Source organism: Chelonoidis abingdonii, chromosome 17, assembly GCF_003597395.2.
Source record: "Chelonoidis abingdonii isolate Lonesome George chromosome 17, CheloAbing_2.0, whole genome shotgun sequence".
Taxonomy (NCBI): Eukaryota; Metazoa; Chordata; order Testudines; family Testudinidae; genus Chelonoidis; species Chelonoidis abingdonii.
The window spans coordinates 11,922,113-11,939,202 of record NC_133785.1 but is presented as its reverse complement, the minus strand read 5'-3'; the positions used below and the strand labels follow the sequence as shown (position 1 = coordinate 11,939,202).

Sequence of the window (17,090 nt, the reverse complement as noted above, 5' to 3'; positions counted from 1 at the left end):
GCTTGTAAGGATGTATTCAAAATGTAGCTAGTTGCAGAATCGTTTTAATGAATAGGAAATGGAGAAATATGGGGTTCAATGCCCCAAACGTTTACTCACTCAAGTAATTCCATTGATTTCAATAGGGCTACTCAGATGAATAAAGAGCTCACAGGATCTGGTCCATAATCTGTCATAAAAAAGGGATAATCTTTCTCTCTGTCTCTGTACAGTATTTAAGGCGTATTCTGTTCAAAACACAGAAGCCTCCACGCACAGTAAGTAATGAAAGTGTATTGTAATTAGTCTATTAAAATAACTGGGGCAGTGCCAAGATGGTGCTGTAACCTAAATCCACAATCTCGTTGTCCTGCTGGCCTCGTTTCTGAACTTTTTAGGGAAGGATTAAGGGACAGAGAGATAAATCCTTCTAATAGCAAGATAATGTGTTTTTTAAAAAAAAATCTTTGCATACACCAACATGAATGTTTTGAATTTCTCTAGTGGTAGTTGCTGCTTCTTTGATGTAATGTCTTGCAAGTTAGAAATGCAGAACAAATCCCAATTTTTATTGCTTGAAAATATATCAATAATCTTTCTCCTGCATATGTGAACTCCTTTTTATTCTATTTTTTATGCATTATTAGAATGTTTATAATCGGTTTGCACACGATAAAAGATCTCTGCTCCAAGGAGTTTAAATCAGGTTTCTCAAACTGAGAAACTGGACAAACTGGCGAAAGTCCAGAGAAGAGCAACAAAAATGATTAAAGGTCTAGAAAATGTGACCTATGGGGGAAGATTGAAAAAACTGGATTTGTTTAGTCTGGAGAAGAGAAGACTGAGAGGGGACATGATAACGGTTTTCAAGTATATGAAAGGTTGTTACAAAGGAGGGAGGAAAATTGTTTTTTAACATCTGAGGACAAGACAAGAAGCAATGGGCTTAAATTGCAACAAGGGCTGTTTAGGTTGGACATTAGGAAAAACTTCCTAACTGTCAGAGTGGTTAAGCACTGGAATAAATTGCCTAGGGAGGTTGTGGAATTTCCATCATTGGAGATTTTTAAGAGCAGGTTGGACAAACACCTGTCACGGATGGTCTAGATCAGTGGTTCCCAAACTTGTTTCACCGCTTGTGCAGGGAAAGTCCCTGGTGGGCCAGGCCGGTTTGTTTACCTGCTGCATCCACAGGTTTGGCTGGTCATGACTCCCAGTGGCCGCAGTTTGCTGCTCCAGGCCAGTGGAAGCTGCTGGAAGCAGCAGCCAGTACATCCCTCAGGCCGCGCCTCTTCCAGCAGCTCCCATTAGACTGGAGCAGCGAACTGCGGCCACTGGGAGCCGTGATCGGCCGAAACTGCGGACGCAGCAGGTAAACAAACTGGCCTGGCCCACCAGAGGCTTTCCCTGCACAAACGGCAGAACAAGTTTGGGAACCGCTGGTCTAGATAATACTTAGTCCTGCCCTGAGTGCAGGGGACTGGACTAGATGACCTCTCGAGGTCCCTTCCAGTCTTGAGATTCTATGATTCTCAACCTCTTATGATTTTAAAACTTTGTTTGCACATTGCACATGGGCTTAGATCAGGGGTGAAAGTAACTTAAAGGACTTACCAGTACGCCGGAGTCCTGAGCAGGGGGCGTGGCCTCAACCGGAAGAGGTGGGCCTTTTAAATCGCTGGGCCCTTTAAATCAAGATTTAAAGGGCCCGGGGCTTGGGCTGCAGTAGCAGTGGCTGGGAGCCCCAGGCCCTTTAAATCACCCCTGGAGCTACCAGCTGCAGAGGTGGCTGGGAGTCCCAGGGCTCGGGGGCGATTTAAAGGGCTCGGGGTTCCAGTTGCCATACTGCAGTGGAGCCCCAGACCATTTAAATCGCCAACGTTGCCCCAGCTTCCACCGCTACCCCAGGGCTCTGGCAGCAGGGCTCAGGCGGCGATTTAAAGGGCCAGTGGCTCCTGGCCCCTGCTACCACAGCGGAACCCCAGGCCCTTTAAATCTCTTCCAGAACCCGGACCCCCGGGGTACCAGTGGCAGCCGGGAGTCCCCAGGGCTCCGTTGGCAATTTTAAGGGCTCAGGGCACCACTGCAGTAGCAGCGACCAGGAGCCCCAGACCCTTTAAATCACCTCCAGAGCCCCCAGCTGCCGCCAGTACCTTGGGGGCTGCAGCAATGGGGCTCCAGTGGCAATTTAAAAGGCCCAGGGCTCCCCACTGTGGCCAGAGCCCTGGGCCCTTTAAATCGCCACCTGAGCCCAGCTGGCAGCAGGACTCTGGTGGCAATTTAAGGGGCCCGGGGCTCCAGCCACTGCTGGGAGCGCCAGGCCCTTTAAATCACTGGCCTGGGGAAGCCAGTCCGGTCCAGCACAGCAGACTGAACCGGACCGGCTTACTTTCACCTCTGGCTTAGATTTAAAATAAATGACTGATGTCCCATGATTGCCATTAAAAAATGGATGATTACCACACCACAGTGCATTAGGGCTGCCTTGTGCCAGTTGTCCAGAATAAAGCTGGCTTAGCTAGCCAGGTGTATAGAATATAGGTGGCATTTCGAAGCCACTACAATAGCTCCGCTAGCCCCTTTCTTCCAGCTGCCGTAGGGATTCTCAACCAGGAGTGCACCTTGGGGTAGCAAAGGTCTTCCAGGGGGTAGATCAACTCACCTAGATATTTGCCTAGATTTACAACAGGCTACATAAAAAGCACTAGCGAAGTCAGTATAAACTAAAATTTCATACAGACAGTGACTTGTTTATACTGCTCTATATACTTTGCACTGAAATGTAAGTACAATATTTATATTCCAATTAATTTATTTTAAAATCATATGATAAAAAGGAGAAAGTACATACTTTTTCCGTAATAATGTGCTGTGCACTTTTGTTTTTTTATGTATGATTGTTTAAGCAGGTAGTTTTTAAGTGATGTCAAACTTGGGCGGATGCAAGACAAATCAGACTCCTGAAAGGGGTACAGTAATCTGAAAAGGTTGAGAATCACTGCTTTAGAGAAAAGGGGCTGGGCTTCCCAGAACCCATTGGGGCTATTGGCAAGCTTAGAGGAGACTGCAGAATCAGACATTTGCAAGGCAGTCCCAGGAGCAGTGTATCACATTGTGGCTGAAAGCAACCTTAAAGTGTGCATATGTACGCTCCATATTTGCACTTAATGCTCTTCTTGGACCCCAAGATCCAGCCCATAATTTTAAAATAAAAGAAATAAGTTGAGTTGCTGAAGCACAATGGATTCTGCGGCCCTGGAATACTCGAGGGCTGAGTGGAGACATTTCCTCCTGTGGTTTGTGTGGACCTTTCATACAGCAATAGAGGAGAGATGAACATGTGAAGGGCTCAGGTGTGCCAGCTGATATTACCTCGCTACTATCTCTATTAATTGACTAGAATCTCTTTAAGATATTCTGACAATTTACCCAAATCCAAATTCTGAAGCTATTGGGTACATGCCACAGGCAAAAAAGCAAAATAATTTCTCCTCATAAATAACTGTCTTTGAGCCAGGGATCAAATTAATCCCTGGGATGGACAGTTCAGCAGTATCCAAGGAGAGGCCTGAACTCTCAGACGAAGGAAACTACAACCACTGTCTGAACCTTCTCTGCTGCCAGCTTTGGCATAGAGGGAAAGAAAGCAGAGCCATCCCTGAGAACCTAGATGCTTCCACCAGACAATATAATCCACTCTTCACCAAGACCAAATGCAGGATTTTCAAATGCCAGCATAAAGCTCCAGTGGCAATTGCTTAGTGACCATATAATTGTCAAGGGCTGTGGATGCAGGGAGCATTCCAGTCTATGCAGAATGTGCTCTTAACGTAAATGTAAACTTCAGTTGATGTAACCTCACTTTGACCAGCGTAATTGCTGTTAATACACTGTGGTATGTTGTCTGTTTGGCACATAGGAAAAACTTGGAGGGCAGCAAAAAAAATGAGGGGAAAGTCAGCTGGTGTTTTCGCCTCTTAATTTTTTATTTGGTTTCGCATATTTGTTCTAGAAGTTCCTGATGGTGCTTTTAGCACTTGCATTCATTTAAATTTACCTGAGCCTAGAGGTGCCATAATTGTTCAGGTGTTTATAATTCCCCTGTTTTTCTTCCTGCATTATGCTCTCCTATGGAAGAACTCATGCAAAATGCAGAAGTAGGTGTGACACTCAGGTGTCAGCTCAGAGTCTGTAATAAATTATATGGTTGAAGAGGAGGGGGACAGAGTTTTGTGTCCACACAGGCAGAGCAGAGAACATGGCTGTCTCACCCCGAAGAAGTCCTACATGCTGTGATGAAATCCCTTAGATTCTGAGCCATCTATGTAGGGCTGGAGTATTTGCATGGAGAGTCAGCATCTCTACACCCACGCTACCAGTGCCTCTCTGATTCAGATTGAGCCTGGCATGCATTCAGCTGAGTTAGTCTGAAAGTATGAAGAGGGGAAAGTCCAATTTCTACTCTGACTCATGTATCATGAAGCTGCTTTGAAACAAAAGGGACTTGCATGGCATTTGAGTCAGGGTAGCAGTTGGTCCTAACAGCTCAATACATACTGCTTAAAGCACGTAATTTGGAAAGTAAGCATTAGAAACACATGGAAAACATACAGGGTTGGTAAAAGTATTTACTACACTGGATAAATAGTAACAGTCTAACTGAAATCTAGTTGTGCCTATGGAATTGCAAGCCCTCTCCGGTATCAATAGACCATATCTTTATTTTAGTGGGAGTGACTGGCCCTCTGACTGTATTATGGTCACTCTGGGAGGTTTTTATGAAGCCTTTTCTGGTTGTTTTCAATGCCGCACAGCTGTAGAAAAGGAAATGTAATACTAAACCTCTGATATGTAAATGTCAGGGGCTGCATTAGCACTGAGAGTAGCATGTCAAGATTCTGTGCTCAGGCTGTCCCGTCATCGTTTAGTTCACCATGTCTTCCCAGGGGCGGCTCCAGGCCCCAGCATGCCAAGCGCATGCTTGGGGCAGCATGCTGTGGAGGGCGCTCTGCCGGTCGCCGGGAGGGTGGTAGGTGGCTCCAGTGGACCGCCTGCAGGCATCCCTGCAGAGGGTCCGCTGGTCCCGCGGCTTCGGTGTAGCTTCCGCAGGCACATCTGCTGGAGGTCCACCGGAGCCCCGAGATCGGCGACCGGCAGAGCGCCCCCTGCAGCGTGCCGCCATGCTTGGGGCGGTGAAATGGCTAGAGCCGCCCCTGTGTCTAGCTAGTGAACAACGGAGGCTAGGCAGGGTCACGTACTGTCTAGTTACCCAAAATACCAATGAAACTTGTTCATATAGTTTAATGATACCTATATACCCTGGGATATACTACGTGTTTCTTTTTCTACACTAGTCAGATCTATTTGCGCTACCTCTGATGTCTAGAATGAATGCTTAGGTATCTAGAAGGCAGTAATAGAACCATGCATTTTTAACACCTACTTCAAATATGGTTCTGAATAAAGACCTCTTTCAAAGTCTAGCTAAGGAACAATAATTTGTGAAATCTGCATGGATCTGTTTTTGAAAAGTTGGGAGACAAATAGCCATAGAGCAAGCCAAACTATTTTTAGTTGAATGTTGTGTCTAAAGAGAAAGCTCCTGCCAAAGCAATCACTGGAAAATTGGAAGTGATGCCTACAACAACAGGAACAATCAGAAATCTTGAATTTACCGAGGATTACAAAGGACTTAATTTACACCACACATTTTATTTTGAAGTTCTATTTATTTTCTACCTGAATTTTATGCACTTTCATTGAAGGGATTTATTGCTACTGGAAGTTCCTCTTTTCCCAAATGGAGTGTAAAGCTGCATATTATTCCCTTTAAGGAATAACAAAGTTAAAATATTTTGTACTGCCCAGGAGAGGGCTGAGAAGTATAGGACACTTCTGGAGCAAATTCTAAGACTGGGGATGTGTTGGGGTCACCTTACGGTATAACCCAGGCTGGTGAGAGCCAGAGTGTAACCCAAGTGTGGCTGACACACAGACCCTCAGGATGCGGCTTGCATGCTGGAAGGCTGCTTGTGAGTGGCCTGTTGGAAGATACTATAGCAAGGCATAGTGAGGCACTTAAGAGTGCAGGGCAGGGGGCGACACAGCTGCTCATTTATCTGGACTGTACCCTGGTATGTCACATAAAAGCTATAAAGAACTCCCTGGCACTTTAGCAGAGATGTTATTCCTAATGCCTTGGCTGCATTTCAGTTTTGGGAATATACCTTGTGGCAAGTCTTGTTCAGACAAAACTGGCAGTAAGTCAATGGGAACTTTGCCTGGGTGTCAGCACAGAGTTAGGATTCCTTCATTCAATCTAACTGAATTCCCCCAGCAGTTCTGACTGGCTGTGGTAGACATCTTCCTTTCCTGCCCTAAACTATTGTGTACAGTTGCCAGATGCGGGATGGCCGCATTTCCAGTGGGGGCAGAAGAGAATAATGTATGTGCAATATTTCAGTGATGTGCCTTTTTACCATTCAAAGTGATAGTGGGTATCACTGCGAGATAAAGAAGATTTTATATTAAATAATGAGTTTTTAAAAATAGTTTAAAACATTACAACTTAATTTAATATTTATAAAAGGTAGGAAATGTATTTTCTACCCATCCCTTCAGCAGTGTTACATCTTTCTGACAAATGGATGCAATGGTGATATTTGATACATCCATTACTACCTTGCTAGTATATAAATATCTTAGGTCAGCATTTCCCAAAGTATAGAGTGCATTCCTCTGGGAGAGGGAGGGTGTGTGCAAAAGATTTGCTGAGGGGAAAGAGGTGGAGGAGGTGCAGAAGATGTACAATTGCAGATGGATGGTCCCTTGACAACATATGGAGCATATGGTGAGGTTGAACGGAGGCAACAATTGATTGCATTTTCTTGAAAGCAGCTTAGCTTGCAAAATTTTGGGAAGCACTCCTATTAATTAGTTATACTATTAATAATTTTCCAGCCATTATGGAGCTTTGAACATGGTTGCACATTGGTCCCTGCTATTCTCTGCACGTAATAGTCTAGTCTCCCATGGTCTGTGATATTTTCATCTACTTTCAGCTGTTGGGTTTCATGTGCAGGTGCTGGGTGGGTTGGTGGTCTGTGATGTGCAGAAGTCAGACTCAGTGATCTGGTGGTCCCTTCTAGCTTTAAACTTTAGGACTATGAAACAAAGTTGGTTTACATGTGTTACTTTCATCATGAAAGAGGTAATTTATGGAAATTATGAATAGTTTTGCCATCATATAATAGTGGTTCTTTGTGTGTGCTCTTTGTTTCATAGATCCGTCTTACTGTGATCGGCTGAGGCAGGACATGTACTTTCTCACGAGAAATGGCAGACTGAGCGAGCACCTGGTTGATAAAATTATTCTTCAGCTAAACAGAGTTTATCCCCAAATTCTCACCAATAAAGAAGCAGAAAAGGTAAGTGACTAGATATTCCTGCAGTATTTCTGGATGTAGCTTTATTTTCTGGCTGTCCTCCTGCATCTAGGTTAGAATACCAACTGGTGAAGGTGCCCATGCCAACCTAGAAGACAAATCCTTAAACCTCTGCATGGTTGCCTCTTTGCTTTCGTACTGTCCACAAAATGTGCACTCATCACTGTAGTGTTTGAGAGCCTCACAGCTATTAATGAATCTCTCCTTACCACATCTCTCTGTGTGGTAGGAAAATGTTATCTGAGAAATGGAGATCATGAGGAACTGAGGTTGCACCAATTTAATGAAAGGTGTGTTTTTGAAGCAAACCCCCGTGCTAAATCAATATGAGCCAGGTTTAAATTGATTTAAGTGTGTCCAGACAAGGGTTTAACTAAACTGATTTAAAAATGCACCTTTAGTTAAACTGGGGCAATTTGGAATATAGATCAGGCCTGAGGCAGAAAAGCCAGCAAAACCAACCTTTTCAAAGTGGTCCCTGCTTTTGGGTGCAAAATGATCTATGTCAGAACAAAGCAAATTCAAAGTGGGTATAAAATACCAGCACATGAGAATGATAATAGTTTGCACTCGCTCTGTATGCAAGATGCAGAGGACAATGGTGCATCAGACCTTTAGAGTTCAAAATAATGAGCTGGATCCTGTTTTGCGCCAGTTTCAATTCGATCAGCCACCACTGAAACAAGTGGAGTTATTGCAGTGTAAGATGGTGTCTGTCAGACCAGAATCCAAACCGTTCTGTCTGCATAGTTAGGGGAAGAGGCCTGACTTAGATGATGTGAGATGTAAACAGTTAAAGAAAGGTTCGTTCCTTTAGGATTCACAGTAAATTTAAGTCCTGGTGTTATGAAAGCTGGATGCCACTCTTACACTCATACTGAAACTGAACACTTTCCCCTGAGCTCGTGCACATTTGTTCTCTTTTTTATTTACAAAACTTATCATTCCCATGATACACATTAGGCTCCATCTTGCACACCTTACACTGCTGGCCTCTCAGGGCTTCAGTGGGAATTTTGCCTGAGTACGGAGCATACAAAGGCATTTCTCTCCCTTTAGATAAGGAATTGATCCTTAGTGTAATGTTCTCTCTCTCTACCCTGCTGGTCCTAAGTGTAATGCTTTCATATTGATTTGCCAGAGATATTTTTGGAGACTTTCCAGATCCACACATGTCTAAATGATTTCAGCTAAGGCGAGGTGTAACATTTTCACTCTCACTGTAAGGTTTACTACTGTTCAGCACTTTGTCAGACCATGGGGAAGATCATCTCTTCCTCTGTAGCAACATGGATAGGAAGACAGGATGAACACAAAGAGTGATGCAATAGGGCTGTCATGATGGCTAGAAAATGTCCTGGCCAAATTCCAGAAAACTGTGGAAAATCTCTTCACATGTTTATCCCAGTTCCAAGATGTGCATTTTTAATAGGACTAAATTATAAGTAGAGAACTTTTTATTAGCCAGTGGCATCAAAAGTATTTCTATTCGTGCTATATTTACAATAAATTGGTTCCTTGCCATCTCAAACTCTTGGGAAATGATAAGCATCAGTTACGTCTCCTATTGTGTGGGCTACACTGCAGTTGATCAGATGCTAAAACAACGCTTGATCAAACTAAGTTAAGCAGCTGTTTCAAATTGTGGATGTTGACATTTGAGATCTGAATCATTATTTTTGTTTCCTATCCTAGAATGTTCATGTACTGACAGATACTTTTAGCAAAATAAACACAACTCTGTATTTTCACTCTTTCATAATGTAAATGTAGGGTAGGAACTAATTCAGCACTGTATCGTTGCTTTTGTAGGCTTTGTTCTAATGACTGCTTTTTGTCTTATAGTTCAGAAATCCAAAGGCATTGCTTCATATTCGGTTGTCAGATCTTATAAGCCACCTACAAAAGAAAGGAGACAAACACTGTCAAGAATTTTACAGGGCTTTACAGATCAATGCCGAACAACTGTATAATGACTTGCCAAGCAGGAAAATCCTGAGTAAGTTGGGAGACTTGTGGCTTCCCTGAGTCAATGTATCACAGAATTTGCCTTTGCCGGCATCCCAGCTTATTTTGAGGAATTAAATGCTCTTTTCCCATCTGCTACTTTCTACAGACTGGAGACTTCAGAAGCCACCTAGTAGATTTGGCTGCACCATTAATTTTGATTGGAATTGGATGTCCAAATCTCTTCACCAGCTTTGAAATCGCAGCCCCTGTATTTAAGATACAGTTTATGCCCAACATGTAAAATGCAGAAAAATAATGCAATTCAAACTTTCTTTCTTTTAATAACTGCCCCTTTCCCTTTTATGCATTTTAATAGCCCGTTTATTTATTCTTCAAGCCTTTATTCTGACTTGTAGGAAATAAAAAAGCTATGTTTTAAAATAACAAGTGTGTGACACGAAGTAACAAAATCAAGGCGGCTCAGAGACTTGTCTTCCACTCAATTCTTAAATCACCCAGCTGTGCTTCATTAACTCCACACACATCAGATGTTAGATCATGCTTGTTTCACAAATACTTGCAATGGCAAACCACAGTGTTAGTTACCTGGACCCTGATTCTGCAAACATATAGGCCACGAGTAGTCACACTGAATCTATGGGTCTTATTACATGCATACATGTTTGCAGGATTAGCTATTTCCATTTTTTATACCGTAAAGCCGACCTTTTTCTAAAAGGAGAGAGATGTGGTCCAGCTTACCATGCTGGGAAAATAATGCTTGCCATGTATGACTCAACCTGTCCAGTAACCTGGAGAAAGAAAAAATACTCTAAGAGGAAGTGAAATACATTCAACACATGGAAACAATTTGAGTAGCATGAGGAAGGGCTGTTGCAATTAGGTTAATGAAGCTGCAAAAGGGGCTGCATGTTGCAAAGTCCCTACAAACTGTCTAATAGCACTGATGCTGCACCATTCAACCCCCTGGTGGTTTTGAGTACATTCCAACAGAGTTTTTGGTCATGGGGTCAAACCCCTAAGATTGACAGCATAAAGTCAAAAACAGGCCAAGCCAAAAATGCAAACATCTCTCTTTAATTAATATGTAACAAATAATTTTTTGCAGAACAATTGACCTGGAAAATAGTTGCTATGTTTCAAAACACTGAGCCTCCTGCCTTCATCTAGCATCTCACTATGCAGTAAAGCTGTTGTACTAGAAACCCCTACTGATTTGAAGATAGCATCCTCTTCATACTACTCACATGCCATCTCCTGGATAATATATAGACTTCAAAGTTAGCCCAAATTTCCCTCCCAGCTAGAGGATGTTTGCATGTGGGCTTTGATTTGGGTCCATTTCTACATCAGAAATCCACATTATAATTACCACAGCAGCATTAAGTCTGGCCCACTGATTTGATGTGTGTCTTGCAGATGCCATTCCTGCTGAGGCTACATGGAAACTTGGATCAAACACACTAGCATCTCAAAGAAATCTGTCGCTTTAGCTGAAGGAGTCAGGAATAGAAGCGCAGAGTTACCCTTCAAGGCTGAATAGAGGACAGCTGACAGTCATTACTTAGTAAGGGCTTGATTCTGCAGCCCTTGCTCACCCAAATACTCCCGCTGAAGTCACGGAGGGTAACATTTTCAAAAGCACATTAATGACTTAGGAGCCTAATTCTCATTGATTTTTTTTAATCAGATGTTAAGTTTTTAAGAGCCCAAGTCCCTTTGAAAATGAGACTTAAGCACTTTTGAAAATTGTGCCCTGAGCCTACTCCAGGGAGTAGATGTATCAGGATTGGGCCATCACAGATTAAGAATAGCAACTAGACGTGTAGAGTGAAGTAAAGCATAGAGGTGTCACTGTGTCTGTGGGGTAAATGAGACAGCAGTTTGCACATTGAATAATATTCAAAGCAGTCCCACAACTGCTTTTGCCTCACTTGTGTGGTACAACCACAAAGCAGCATTACGTCCTCTATTCCTTAGCAGAGTCTCCTATGTCATAGACATGCGTGGTATCACTAAGATCTCTGTGCTGAAACACATACTATAACTATATTGTCATAGACTGCAGCTTCCTTAGTCTCACATAATAAGAAAATTAATTATGTATTCTGAGAGCAGTAAAAGTATTTGTATATTAGAGGTTAGATAACTAAACCGGTTGATCCTCAGTCTGGATTAATTTGCTAATGTTTGTGAAAATGTGAAGTGCTGCACAGCTGGTGTGTCTTCTTATTACTAATGTATGAAATAACAGCCCATGAAAAGTAACCTTCTTAAAAACACAGCCCCTTTCTAACCTAAAGCAGAAGAAAGGAAGCCTATTATTTTTACTTCTCACTGAGGTAAACCTGAATTGTTTAAATACTGAGGTCCTGATCCTTCAAGCCATTAAGTGCATGCATAGCTTTACTTGCACGAATAATTGTCCTGTTGTTGAGTAAAGTTAAGCATGCTAAGGATTTGCAGATTTGGGCCCTGACATTGTAAATATGAAGAAAGAAAAGACATCTTCAAGCTGAGATCTTTATTTGGTTTCAGCCTTGTCTTTATTTAGAGCAAAGTTATGAACACCTAAAAATAGAGTTTGTAGTGGAATTTGTCAAAAACAAATCATGCCAAATCTGCCTAATTTTCTTCTTTAATAGAGTTACTCACCTAGTAGATAGGGGGAGGGATAGCTCAGTGGTTTGAGCATTGGTCTGCTAAACCCAGGATTGTGAGTTCAGTCCTTTGAGGGGGACCACTTAGGGATCTGGGGCAAAAATCAGTACTTGGTCCTGCTAATGAAGGCAGGGGGCTGGACTCAATGACCTTTCAAGGTCCCTTCCAGTTCTAGGAGACAGGTATATCTCCAATCATTATTATTATTATTATTTTATTATGGGTGGAGAGAAGTAGATGTGATATATGTTGATGTTTTTAGTAAGGCTTTTGATACAGTTCCACATGACATTCTCATAAGCAAACCAGGGACATGTAGTCATAGATGAAATTACTCTAAAGTGGATGCACAAGTGGCTGAAAGTCTGTACTCAAGGAGTAGTTATCAGTGGTTTGCTGTCACTTGGATAATGGAGTGGAGGCTGTGCTTATGAAATATGCAGATGGCACCAAACTGGGAGGGATTGCAAGTACTTTAGGGGACAGGATTAGAATTCAAAACGACCATGACAAATTGGACAATTGGTCTGAAATTAACAAGATAAAATTCAATAAAGGTAAGTGCAAAGTACACCCTTGGAAAGGAAAAAATCAAATTCACAGCTACACAATGGGAAATAACTGGCTAGGTGATAGCACTGGCAAAAATAATCTGAGGGTATAGTGAACCACAATCGGAATATGAGTCAACAGTGTGATGCAGTTGCAAAAAAGCCTAATGTCATTCTGGGCAGTATTAGCAGAAGTGTCATAGGTAAGACTCGGGAGGTAATTGTCCTGCTCTACTCTGCCTCAGCTGGAGTACAGTGTCCAGTTCTGGGCACCACTCTTTTGAAAAGATGTGGACAAACTGGAGAATGTCCAAAGGAGAGCAACAAAAAATGATAAAAGATTGAGAAAACCTGACCTATGAGGAAAGATTTAAAAAAAACTGGGCTTATTAAGTCATGAGAAGAGACTGGGGGGAGGGGGGGGGACTCGATAACCGTCTTCCAAATATGTGAAGGACTGTTATAAAGGGAATCAATTGTTCTTTGTGCCCACTGAAGATAGGACAAAAATTAATGGCTTAATTTGCAGCAAGGGAGATTTAGGTGAGATATTAGGAAAAACTCTCTCACTGTCAGGGTGATTAAGCTCTGGAATAGGCTTCCAACCGGAGTTGTGGACTCCCCGTCATTGGAGGTTTTTAAGAACAGGTTAGACATATACCTTTCAGGGATGGTCTAGGTTCCATTGGTCCTACCTCAGTGCAGGAGTCTGGACTAGCTGACCTCCCAAGGTCCCTTCCAGCCCTATGACTCAATAACCTATAGTACAAACACGATTTGGGGCATGGGGAAATATTTTCTCCAAATCGCCTTTTTAAAGAAAAACTATTGTAAATTTCAAAGTTATTTCACAATTTTAAAAGACAACAAAAATTCTTCCCTTCCCATTAAATATAGAGCTTGAAGATAAAATGTCTAGTCGCGTTGCAAGAGTCCCGCCGGGGGGGGGGGAGGAAGGCGAGATACATGATACTGACCATTTCTGATGTATTCTGAAGCTATGAATGAATTCTCGTTCTCTGACACTTATTGAAGTTCATTTCTCATTATACTGACAGAGAACAGAATGATAAAGGGCTAGATCATCCCCCCACAGAGCTACCCTGATAAGGGGCTGGGAACTCTGCAGGGTCTCTCTCCTAGGGTGCTCCTGGCATTGTCCTTGTGTGTGGTTCTCATGCAGCAGGCAAGCAGGCCATCCCTTGAAAACAGCCAATCAAGCATCATAGGTTTTGAGGACTCCATAGAGGCTTTGGAGAGGGGATTTTTTCTCCTGACTCTTGCCAGCCTCTTGGCAGAAAGGTTCAGTGGTATCTGTGCAGCCTGAGGCTTCCCACTTCAGTGAATGCTTCTGTAACGCCACTCAGAGGGATGTCAGAGCACAGGAGAAGAGAGCTCCCAAGCTAATGCTGGTTAAGGCTGAACTAACTCGGGCAGGTTTGCTACATTGGATTGGTGTGGTGGGGACAATGTGTAGCAAGGGCTCATGCGTCTCCACAATCCACTTGTGGATCCAGAGCCTGGAGGGGTTTCTGCAGTGGTAGCGGAAATGATGCTGAGGAGGTGCCATTTGCCCCATTTTGCACCACTCTCGGGGGGGATCTGTCATGCTTTTGTTCCAGCTACCCAGAGAGCTGGATGGGCTGATCAGACACAAAAGTACCAGAAAAATCACTAAAATAAAAGGTCTCAAATTGCTGCAATGCAGTGCAATGCAAATTTGGAATTCACACAAACTGTAGATTGTTTTTATTTGAAAAATTAACCATCCTCCCACAACTAAATTCTTCTGACTGAAAAGCTCCTTCCACGAATCAGACAGTGTTTCAGTGGAACAATTTTGTAATATGAATTAAACAGTAGGAGCAATATTAATCGGTCCTGATGTTTCCACAGTAAGGAGCCTGTCAGACCTACGCCAGGCTGAGCTCCACATTCTCAGAGGCCTAGGTTTCTCTTGAAGGAGAATCCCCTCCTGCCTAGGCGTATTGGTGCTGCTGCATCCCCTGGCTTGAAGTAGTAATAACCCAAATGCATGGTTTCCATCATCAGCACCTCCACTATAAAAATTGTTCCAGCAGCCTGGCCCAGGGTAAGAGTTGCAGACTCTGCCCTGTCTGGGCTTTGGTAATAACATAGGCCCACTCATTTGCCATCATTTAGGATAACCAAATGTCCCAATACTGGGGGACAGTCCCAGGATCCTGGCCAAAACCTACCCAGGGACTGGCTGCCTGGTTACTATCACTGTGTCCCCTATTCCATTCTGTCCCTGCTCTTGAGCTAGTGCTGAGGCCAACTGCGTTGTCTTCTAGAAAGTGCTATGTGGGGTCAACCATCTATCTTCACCAGTGGACAAGCAGTGTAATAAATCTTGATAACATGCGTCAAGCAATGCTAGATATACACACCTGAGACATGCATGTTTAGTTTCCTGAATTAGGACAGAGGGTTGCTTTCACCCTATAGCAAACTGATAAGCTTGGTCAAATTAAATAAATGACTTCTCCAGCTGTGATTGCTAACAGTGGAAAAACTTGTTGGCAGGCTGGATTCCCCTTCTGTTTGATTTTACAGAAAAGTACCAGTCTCAGGTCTGAGCATGCAGAACCCATTGATGTCAATGGGAGTTGCATATGTATGTATCTGAAAGCAGAATTCGGTTTCTGATGTTGGCTTTCCGAGTCCATCGCCATGTAGGTTGTTTTCATGGCCCAAACACAGTACCATGATTTGGTTGTAGGACAACGAGGAGGACATGGATGGCTGTGGGAATAAACCCTTGTTGAAATCCTGATATTTTTGTAGCTGTCCATTTTTGTAGTGACTGGTGATTTAAACTTTGTCCCAGTATGAAAGCCTCTCTCTGATGTATTGTATTACCAACCTTCCTCCCAACTCTCTGGGCATTCACATATCTGACAGGAGAAATGTACAGAACAATCTGACCTGACTGTTTGAGACCTCTAGCAAGGCTCTTAGTCATAGGAGTGATTTTACGCATGTGAGTACTTTCACAGGTTGTCCCTCAGATCCTAGTGGGACTACTGGCATGCTTAAAGTTATGCATGTGATTAAGTGCTTTGCGGGACCCAGACTGTAAAACCTCAACACCTTCTGCTGGTGTTGAAATGATGAATTCCCTATTTGTTTAATAAACACAGGCCCTGATTTAACTGCAGTGGTGGCATGTCCTTAGGAGGGGTGAAATATTTCACTTAAAGATTGACTATGTCTTTGAAAAGTGGTAATACAGACTTTCCCTCCGTTTTGCATGAATTGATACAGAAGTGTGTTGGCTTGAGCTCAATACTAACTCTTGGTGTGTTGCTTTTATTTCTAGAAACCTCAGCTTCCACAGGGATAGACACAGACAAGGAGAACTATATTCTAACTGACAGGGGTAAATAACATGCATACAGTACCATTGGACAGAACGGTGCTTTCAGATGAAGATGCAGTTTATTTTACAACTTAATTTACATTTATGGAGCAAATCATTTGTTCTCTTATATCTTTATTGTAGCTATTTAAATGCATTTAACTTGTATTAAAGAAAAACTTATTCAGCCTGCAACTGAGAAACCTGGTCTCATACAATTCAAGAGATTATAGAGCTTTTGGCAACATTTACATTTGCATTATTTTTAAATTTGGCCTGTTTTTAACTAGAGTTTAATTTCCTATGCCATTCTAATGCTTTCGCAATAAAGGGTTTTACAACGACTGTTGTGCTTTTACAGAAGAACCTTGCTAAATCACTTTTGCAGATTAGTGAGTAAACAAAAAGCAACCAAACAAATAAGAGAAAACCAACAGCAATAACAAAAAGCCCCAATAACGATGGTGAACTAAATATACTTTGTCCATTAAGGGAAAATTGTGTCTCTTCCCTTGCCCCACTCAGTGCTATGTTGGGGTCCTGACAGCAACATAGCCAGCACATGGAGGGGAGGGTAAGCTTTTTAGGAAGCTGTGCAAAAGGTCAGCACACCTTTGTGCTCCATCATGCTGAGTAAGGGGCTGTGGATTGGAGACTACTTGTATGCGCTAGCCATTTTCCCTAGGCAGCCAGACCAAACTATTGCAATGATGAGCCTGAAGTAGCAACTGCAGAATGACGGCACTGCTGGAAAATTTCTACTTCCTGCTCCTCCTGTGCCTGTGAGGAACCCCAGCACATAGGCCATTTGGCTAGATCTGGTATTTGCCCCTAAAAGGATAAATGCAGTTTAGGTGTATTCATGATAGCATTCCCCAGTAAATATACGCTAGCATGAGATGTAATAGGAAAGAAGTGCTGGTAATCTGAGGCCTCCCTACAGAACTCAGCTATTAAACATTGGCCAATTTTTGTCTGGCTGAGTGAAGTGTGGATTAGCAAGGTTCTATCGTACTTCAATATAAATACCATATTTAATTTTGGTTGGAACTGTTAAAATGGTTTCCAGTCGGGGATTTGAATTAAATATACAAATAGCTT

At 42.7% G+C, this 17,090-nt stretch overlaps 2 protein-coding genes across 6 annotated transcripts in view; one reads left to right on the top strand and one right to left on the bottom strand.

The window, feature by feature from the left end:
* Positions 1-17,090, bottom strand: part of PACS1 (phosphofurin acidic cluster sorting protein 1) — a 548,517-nt gene that overhangs the window by 43,135 nt on the left and 488,292 nt on the right. The gene's annotated exons all lie outside the window — the stretch shown is intronic.
* The window catches only part of CARD19 (caspase recruitment domain family member 19), a 150,006-nt gene that overhangs the window by 18,276 nt on the left and 114,640 nt on the right, over positions 1-17,090 (top strand). For 3 of the 4 annotated variants that reach the window (XM_075073366.1, XM_032804145.2, XM_032804146.2), the window contains exons 2-4: positions 7,264-7,406; positions 9,270-9,423; positions 15,951-16,010. In XM_075073366.1, coding sequence (XP_074929467.1) covers positions 7,264-7,406; positions 9,270-9,423; positions 15,951-16,010 — 357 coding nt within the window. The remainder of the gene's footprint in view (positions 1-7,263; positions 7,407-9,269; positions 9,424-15,950; positions 16,011-17,090) is intronic. The other variant, XM_032804147.2, reaches the window with a different exon arrangement.